Genomic DNA, 9158 nt, shown 5'->3' with positions numbered 1-9158 from the left:
AACGAGAGCAGGGTCCTGTCCAGGAGTGGACAGAGCTCTATGACTGATGGCGGAAGACCACCCAGGCCAGGAGGGGCTTTGGGTCACAGGGTGGAACACAGCCCCCAGTTCTGGGTGCCAGGACCTGGGGGTGAGAGCCAGGGAGACTGGAGCCGAGCTGTCTCCTCTGCTCAGGGCATTGCCCAGTGAGGGAAGCCCAGGTGTGCTGGTCAGTAAGACCAGGGTGCACGAGACAGGCCTGGAACATGGCCTCAGGACCTGTGGAGCCCAGGCACCGATCCTTGGGAGGAAACGTCACTGGTATGGCCATCTAACCGTTCATGTGGCTGGAGGACCTTTGTCTGAAAGAGAAGCTTTGAAATATATCCCCTTCCAGTACTGAAAACCCCACCAGGACTCCAGGGTGTGCTCCCACCTGGCAGGGGGGCGGGGCTCTTTAATTCCTGTTTGGGTCTTCAGGCTACATCATCACTGGCTCTGTGTAGGGGTCAGGAACCCTGAGCTTTGTTGTCTGTCCCCAGTGAGCTGTTTGTTATGCAGGAAACTCCTGGGATAAGTAGCCCAGGACAATGAATATTCATGGCCAAGTAAGTATTCAGTTATAATAAAAAGTCTTAAAATGTAGATCAGAGAGGATAAAATCTAAGTCATTATCTCACCGGGATTCACCAGACGCCCCTGTTAACAGAGAGAAAAACATAAAGAAAAATGCGCTTTAAGCCTAGAATACTCTAATTTTAGAACTTTTAAACAGTAACAAATGCTTAGATTCTACCTCCAAAGCTGCCCCCGAGGAGATGTGTTCATCTTCATCATTGGGACAAAATACCTGGGAAAATCAACTCAGAGGGAGCGAGACTGGTTCTGGCTCATGGTTTCAGAGCTTGCAATCGGTGGCCGGCTGGCTCAGCTGCTCCTGGGCCTGAGGTGAGCAGAGCATCCAGGCGAAAGGGTGTGACCGAGGGAAATGCCTCCCCTCCCCTCCCGGCCTCTGATCACACACTCCCATGGAGCCACCCTCTTCAACTAGATTCCACCAACCACAGGGTCCACCACCTTCCAACAACACCATCCCATCATTACCCTTGAGGAGCTCAGAGCCAGTCACCTCCCAAAAGCCCCTGAACACTGCTGCCCGGGAACCGAGCCTTCAGTGTGCGAGCCTTGAGGGATACCCCAGATCCTGACCGCAGCAGGAGGTATATAGAAAGCAACCTTGAAAGCAGGGGACCATAGTGGACCTGGGAGATCTCAGAGTGTGAACTAAGGATAAGACCTGTTGAAAACCTGGTTAAGGCCACTTCTTCACTTTCGGGTGCCCTTGGTTTCCTTATCTATACAAGGGAGCAGTGTCCCTTTCTGTTTTCGAGAAGCTCAAATAGCATTAAAAATTCCAAAGGCTTAAGTGGAAGCCCTGCAGAGCCCGAATGCTAATGTCGGGAGGAATTTGGCAAATGAATCCCAAGAGGAAGATGCCATTAGCTCCAGTATCTGCAAAGTCTTCTTGACACTGGCCTCTGTTCCCAGCCAGGAGACCATGCCCAGTCTCACCATATGCTCCGGGGCAGCTGATTTCCCCCTTGTCAATCATTTCCCTTCAAAACTCCTCCACACAAGGGGCCCCTCCCCAGCTGCTGCTCACCTGCTGCTTCTTGGTGACACTGAACTGTCATCTGAACAGATCTGGTGGCCCTTCGGGGCCACAGGAACAACTCTCATGACCCATTTGCAAATCCAAGCACAGATAAAGAACTGAATCGCTCATCAAAAGAAAAAAAAAAAACTTTTATTTGTTTTTTTTTTCTATTGCATAAATAATGGTAAATTAGACTCTTTTTATACAGATTATATATTTACAGACAAGTTTGGTTAGAGAAAACATCTGGTAAATATGGCAGTCAGTTTTCCTTTATACACTAGTTAGATAACATATTAATAATATATACTTCATTTGATCCGTAAGTTGCATGCCAAGTTAATTTATATTAATATTTACATTTTATATAAAGATCTTCCTTTGACTAATCTGCTGACTCATCACTCGATAGCAGAAACCATCGACTAACACTGAATAAAAAAAGAAACAAAGGACTGTGGTGAGGTAATGGGGAGGCTGCGATCCCAGCGTCGGTCTCAGAGGCCCTTCGGACACGGAGCTGCGGGCTTCCGCACCTGGTCCTTCTGTGCTCCTCTTGTGCCCAGCGTGCTGGTGGCCAGGGCGCCAGCCATCTCTACTGTGCTTTGATAAAGGACTAGTGTCTCAAGTCTAATGACCTTGGGATCCTGTGGCCCCACCCCCACCCACAGAGGAGCATTTGCCTGCTCTCTGCCCCACCAGACCCTCAGGGTGGGGTCCCCTCCCAGGGCACTGTCTGTGAGTCCTTGGAGAAAGCATTTGTGCACTCAGAATCCGGGAAGGAATCCAACCCCGCCAAGAAGCCACTGCAGAACCCCTAAATCCTTATCTTCATACAAAAAAAAGAGACCATTTCTGGGTTCTCCATGGAGAGCTGAGACTCTGGCTCTGCACATTTCTGCCTGCAGCTAGGAGGATCCCTCCTGGGCCAGTCTGGGCTCTCAGGGGAAGGACAGCAGGGCTTGGCATGAGGACAATGCTGGGACCTCCTCCTGCTTCTGGAAGTGGAACGTGGGATCTTGGGAGGAGACCTTGGCCCAGGGCAGAAGGGCCAGAGACCCTCGGGTCTGCTCTCCTGGGGCCCGCCACACCTCACAGCCACAGCAGGCTCCCAGCTCAGTGCACGGCTACCTACCACCACAGGACCACCGCAGGCATGGACCCCAGAACTACTTCCCAACAACCCCCAGGGCTTGTGACACTGCCTTCCACAATGCTACAGGTAACTACAAACCACCATCACGTGCTCCAGTGGCCAGAAGGACGGGAAAGGACAATGGCTGGAGATCTTGCCCCGTGTCCACAACCTCAGTGAGGCAGCCTCTGATGCAGAGCTGAGCGCCCTTTCCTGGAATCTGGTTTTTTTCGCCCCCCCACTGCTCACGAGTCACCAGGCTCACCTGGCTGGGGTGGGGAGACGGAACCATGGCTCTCACCCCTGCTAAGGGAAGGACTAGAGCCTGCCCTTAGGGGACACGCAGCACCTCTCGCCTGTGCGGCACCCACCAGGGGTGCTGCTTCCTTTACAGACAGTGGACACCGCACGGGACGCTCTGTCACAGCGGCTTCATGGACTCGGGAAGACCCTCACAGCAGCAGCCACTCACCTGCCTTTCACATCAAGTAGAATGTCCCCAGGGGAGGACTTTTCAGGGTGGCCTGTCTTCTAGCTTCAGAGATGAGGGACCTGAGGCCAAGGACAGCAGCCACTCAAATCACCTGGCTATTGGGGGAGGGGCGGTCTCCTTGGTCTCCCACCTGCCAGCACTGGCTCCACTCCAGGGCTTCTGCTTTCCTGGCCACCGTCCAGTGGGTCCAGAGCCCAGGCAGACATGTTCTGAGCTTGGCAGGTGCCTGCGACCTCCCCAGCAAGGTGAACCACCAGCCTCCTCTTGAACGCACAGGGCATGTCATTTGGATCAGGCTGAAGGGCAGCCGCACGGCACTCTATCCCCCATATGTTCTCAAAGTAGGCCAGGAACTCAGGGACAATGCTCAGAGCATCTGAGCCCTCAAAACCCTTCTCTCAGGCCCGGGGACGGGGTGGCACCGCAACTGAATTTCACATTCCCAGAATGTTCCTTCCTCAGCCTGCTTTTCCCACCCCTGGACAATACCAGTCTCAACCCCCTTTGCACCTGAACAACTGTGGAGAGTGTCAGAAGCCTGGTCTGAAAGCCAGCCTGTCACCCAGCATAGGGGCAGGTGCAGGGGACCACACAGGTGTCCAGGAACGGAGGACGGTCTTCCTGAGACTGCATACACCTGATTCTTGGTGGCATAATGAACCACGACAATTTTGCCTCAAAGACTTTTTTTCCACGTCCCTTGAGACCATGCAAAGAGGAACCTAAACCAATATCGAGGAGAAACCATCCCTGTTAAAATGACTATGTGCATCAGCAAAGAGCACAGGACATTAGGGAAAGTGCTTAGCTGGCTGGTACACTGGCCTTGCTCCTCCAAACCAACTGTCGTGGCAAGGCCATGTGGCCGAGGACAGTCCCCTGAGTGACTTGGTCAAAGTAAATATGGAGTGACGCTGAGCAGTTCTGACACCTAAATTATCCTGGGGACAGGCTGTGAAGGGCACCAGGTCCACCGCTCTTTTGCCATCACTATAAATAACTGAAATTGAAACCCCGGCTGCGGGATCATGATTCTCCTCTATTTCTGACGGACTCTTCCCTGGCGGTGAGCTGAGCCCTCGGTGGAGAGGGAGATGGCTATGGCAAGGCTCAGCCCTGTGGGCATCGCCGAAGAGGCCCATGAAACCTTCTGATCTGGGGTTGTTTCAGAAGATGTTCTCCAGGGAAGGCGGATCACGCAGCCCGAGTCTAGAAGCATAATCTCAGTTCGTCTGCCACACCTTGGCCTCGTACTAAAAGGACTCCCCTGGCAGGAGGGTCCAGACCCTCTCAGGGGGCATCTCAGGGGGCAGGGCAATGGCAACACGAGTACCAGAGCCTGCACAGCAACCCTGCGGTAGGGGGACCCAGTGTGGTTGGAGGGCTGTGGTCGGGAGGAGCGGTGCTCAGCAGCCTCTGAGGTTGGTGAGCCAGACATCAGCCCAAGAGGAGCCCTCCCAGGCAAGCAGCCGCACAGTGCCAGGCCAGCCCAGCCCAGGGAGTGCCCTCAAGGGCCTCATGGCCACCCTCTGGCTGTGTCCTCATATGACCCCAGGGAGGCCTCTAGCTCAGGTTAAGAACAATGTGCAAAATTCTCCTTGACTTATGACCTGAGTCTGCCTTGTGCCCAGCAGGAGGCATTTGGAATAAGAGGACCTTCTCCTCTCCGGGCTCTCAGGGGAAGCATACCACACCGTGATCCAGGGGAGGGGCACTGGGAGGAGTGCGCCTGTCAAAACGAGCTGCCCATCTTCCATGAGGTGCTTTGGACAAGGAGATAGCATTCGCCATGGGACATTGGAGACAGGAGCAGGTAAAGAGGAAGACGACCCCTCACACACCACTTGGTCTCTGCCATGCAATACCCAGGAACCTCTGCGGCCCCTGGGCGTGCCCGAGACCACATCTCCACCTCAGCTCACTCAAGTTCACATGTTCTGCCAGGAGAACTTCTCACCAGGCAAACAGATGCTTTTCAAGATTGGAGGCTTAAAATATTTTTTTTCCTTCCAGATGATATTTTTGCCTTTTTGCCTGGATTTAGGGATTCTTGCTCTGGGAGGCAGGGTGCAGGGGAGAGGTGGGGGAGGGGATGCTGCCACCAGCTTCCGGGTGGCTCCTTTTCTCCTGAGTAAATGGAAGAACAAGTCCAAACACAAGAGGAAAAGGCAGAGGAACCACCCAGATTCTTGGAGGGCAGTGTCCCCTCCCGGCAGGATAGGGGACACAAGGAGCCAGGCTGCCATCAGGTGGAACAAGAGTTCTTTAAGAAAACAGTCCCTATTTTTGTGTGCCATGGCAAACTCTGGGCTGAATGCAAGGGTTGCCATGGCGACACCCCTTTCCTTCTCCTTACGGATGGTCACATGGGACCCACACACATTCTGGAAGCCACTGCTAGCAGCTCCAATGCTGAGTCCTGTTGGGGGCTCTGTCTGCACCTGGAATGGTGAGAGACAGTTTCTTTGGGGGCTAGGGGACCAGGTCCACTTTTCTCTCTCTCATAGGTAAAAAGCCTTCCTGATGGTCATCTGCATGGTGAGGGTGGGGGAGAACGGTCACCCGTTCTCGTAGCCAGCATGAGTCAAACTGGGTTTGCCGAGCGTTCAGCCACCCATGGCTACCAGCCCTGGTCCCTGAGTCCTACATCTCGTCTCCTACAGGATAGTGGCTCTTTCCTCTAGAGGAAGTTCCTGTAGAGGTCACCTCCAGTGGAGGCCCACAGGGCCCTCCTGGGGCATAGGGGACAGCACCTTCTGGAACCTTCAGCTGTGAACCCCATGGCCGCTGTGATGAGGAGGCTGACTAGCAGAGCCCTGGCACAGCCACTGTGTGAGCAGGGCTGGGAGTGGGGCCGCCTGGTAGCCCAGGTCTACCTAAGACAGACAGTCCAGGCAAAGCAGCGAGGGCTCAAGTCCTGGTGACAAACTCAGAGCCCCCAGAGTCTAAGGAATGCCTACTAGCTCAGGAGGCTTCCATACACAGCAGCCCTCAGCCCCGGTGCCGCGTGCTAGGGTGACCTCCAGGCGGTCAGGAGAACGCTGGCTTCCCTCCCTCCCCTCCCCATAGCAACACCCAGCAGGACACATGCTCCTGGATTCTCTCTGGCTGGATTCCAGACCCCTGAGAGTGAGCAAGGGGTCCTTTAAGGGAAAGGTTGCTCGGGCTCTGCAGGGAACAGGCGCTGGTGCCCCCCAGAGCAGCTCTAGATCCCTGTCCTGTATCGCAGCTCACCTCCTGCCAAAAAATCAAACCCGGCCTCCCTTGAGGTCGACGCTCTCCAGGGGAGTCAGGACCTGCTGCATGCCACCTAGCCACCCAGCCTCAGAGGTCGCCATGCAACCCCTTCTCACGGGGTAGGGTCCTCAGAGGACCATCCTGGGTTCCTACCTAGTCTAGCCTCTGTTCCCAGAAGGGTGTGGTTTAGGGCTTCAAGATCAGCAAAAGATAGGGAAAGGTGTCCCTACCAGACCTGCAGTGCCCTCCTGTCCATGCCCAGCTGGGGAGGGGAGTGCCCTGGGAGGGAGCTATGGAGGAAGTTGGATCAGCTTCAGCATTTGGACCTGTGGTATCCTAAGGGGACTGCAGTCCTCAGCCAAGGGGAGGGACAGAAAGGCAGGGGTGCTGTGGGCATGGGGCGGGGCTTGGCAGGGCAGTGGCAAGCAGGCTGCTGCCCTTAGCCCGGCCTGGATGTGTCAGATGCCAGGGAGTTTGACAAGGATGTCACCCCCTGGGCTCCTGGGAGCTTAGATCTGCTCCGTCTTTCTATGGCTCAAACCCTAGTGTGACTTGTGCTCATTGTGAATGTGCAGCTCTCCGCGGTGCGAGGGTTTCTACAGCCGCCCCACGGTGCAGAGCTGAGTCGGACAAAGACCCTAGTGGAGACCGTGGGTGCTCCACATCTAAGAAGGCAGCAGGGAGAAAGCAGAGGGAAGGCCCGGGGGACATGGGCGGCACCACAGCACCCACCCCTGCCTTGGGAGAGGAGACACCCCGCCCCAGTCCTGGAGGGAAGGGGACCGGAGCTGGTGCCCTGGAGCCAGACAATTGCATTACAGAAATACAGACCTGAGCCAGAAACATACACAGGGACAGCACGTCCAGGGCCACTGGCCACTCTGACTGCAAGCTGGAGCTGACAGAGGCAGCTGGGAGGGTGCCCACCTGACCATTGGGATCAGGTCCCTTCCCAGCAGAAGTGCTCTGCAGGCAGGAGTGAATGCCTGCTGCAGTGGCCAAGCGCACCGACGTGTTCGTGTGAATCAGTTTCGAGTCTGAAAGCCAGGATGTCCGTGGCTCCCTCTGCCCATCATCCTGCTTAGGATCAGATTTCTCTTCTTTAGCTGGGGAAGACTTAATGAAGCAAGTTGAAGATGAGGACGGGAAAGATGCAGGTGACCTGAACCTACAGAGGGGTCTAGCCTGGGAACCTGGAGGGGCTGCTAGGCCAGACATCGAGGGTGGGGGCTGCGAGACCTCTGCACCAGTCTCGTCTCTCCCCTCCCGCTGTTGGCCTTGCCCCTGCCAAGAAGCAGGGGTGAGTGTGGGAGGGGAGGACGCGATTACGTGGACAAGGGGCCAGGAGAGTCTTGCACGGGAAGCAGCCGTCCCTGTCCACACGTCCGGGTGTTGAGACGCCCGTGATTCGTGGTTCTTTTTCTCTAAGGACAGCACAGGCGGCAAAGCTGGGATCAGGGCTCTCTGCAGATTCCAAAATGCTGGTGCAGGGTGGGCTCTAGGAACAGAAGGTCAAGTGCCACGGAAACGAGGAGAGCGCCCAGCTCTCCCCACGTCCTGCAGGAAAGGCAGTAGGAACGGAAGCAGGGGGTGCTGCACCCTGTCAATGGCTTTCCCCTCACGCCTTGGGGGGTCTCCACGGGTGGAGAGAGGAACCAGGGCAAGGTGGAAAGTCCCCTCTTCTGTAGCAACCCAGAAGGCAGCCTCCTGGGGCTGAGGGTCCACCTCAGCCCGAGGCTCTGGGCCCTGGGTTGGAAGAAGGGAGTGTGGATGGAGGTGACCGCGGCTCGCGCCTCTCTCCTCTAGCTCTCGCCGCCCCCGTTACACCTGGATGGCCACGGGAATTCCGAGATGGGAATGAAGTTTATCTCCAGAGTCACTACTGGCGGTTGAAGCAATAACTCGGAACTCCTGGCTATTTATTGCATTAGGAAACAAAACCATTAAAGCGTTGAAGACAGCCCTTGTGTGTCCCTGCCAAGGAGATGGAGTGGGTTTGCAATCCCGGTTGCCCTGCAACCTGGGGCTCTTTCCTGAAGGGTACCATCAATGCATCGGCCACAGGTCCAGATCTGCGGAGCGCAGGAAGAGTCCGCCCGCGGGCATGCACATGCGCGGTGAGCTGGCGGCAGGAAGGCTGGCGGGAGGCTACTCCATGCCGCTCCGGAGGATCTGATTGGCTGCGATCAGCATGACGCTGATGATGAAGGCCATGGCGAAGGCGCAGATGAGGCTCTTCCGGACGCAGGTCTGCCGGTTCTGTTTCTGGGAGTGCACTGTTTGGGGTGGGGGTGGGGGTGAAGGTAGGGGTGGGGGTGGAGGTAAAGGACGTGGAAGGAGGGGTCGGGAGGAGAGAGAAGAGAGAGGGACACAGTGAGATCACAGCCCAGCCTGCTGCAGGGTGAGGCTGCTCAGGCCGAGTGGGCACTGCTCATGGCCCCTGTTCTGCTCACCTGGCAAAGGTGGGGAAAGGTGAACCTCTCCAACAGGAGCCCTGACTGACGTTTTCGGAGCAAGGGACAAGCACAGATAAATGCAGCTGGAGTGACTTTGTAAGTGGCACTACCAGCCACCTGCATTTCTATGGCTGACAGGAGGGGTGAGGTGGCAATGCCTCACTGTACCTGTTGTCCTGGCTGGGAGCAACTCACCTTCCT

The 9158-nt window shown here is 55.9% G+C and overlaps 1 protein-coding gene across 1 annotated transcript in view; it reads right to left on the bottom strand.

Annotated features, from left to right (window-relative positions):
- Positions 1-1764: 1764 nt before the first annotated feature.
- Positions 1765-9158, bottom strand: part of Caln1 (calneuron 1) — a 237332-nt gene continuing 229938 nt past the window's right edge. The window contains exon 5 of the mRNA XM_015491398.2: positions 1765-8777. Within this exon, the coding sequence (XP_015346884.2) occupies positions 8650-8777 (128 nt within the window). The 3' untranslated portion in view covers positions 1765-8649. The remainder of the gene's footprint in view (positions 8778-9158) is intronic.

The sequence above is a fragment of the Marmota marmota genome, unplaced genomic scaffold, assembly GCF_001458135.2.
Source record: "Marmota marmota marmota unplaced genomic scaffold, marMar, whole genome shotgun sequence".
In the NCBI taxonomy this organism is placed as follows: Eukaryota; Metazoa; Chordata; class Mammalia; order Rodentia; family Sciuridae; genus Marmota; species Marmota marmota.
Note: the sequence above shows the minus strand (reverse complement) of the source record. Positions and strands in the feature narration are given on the sequence as shown.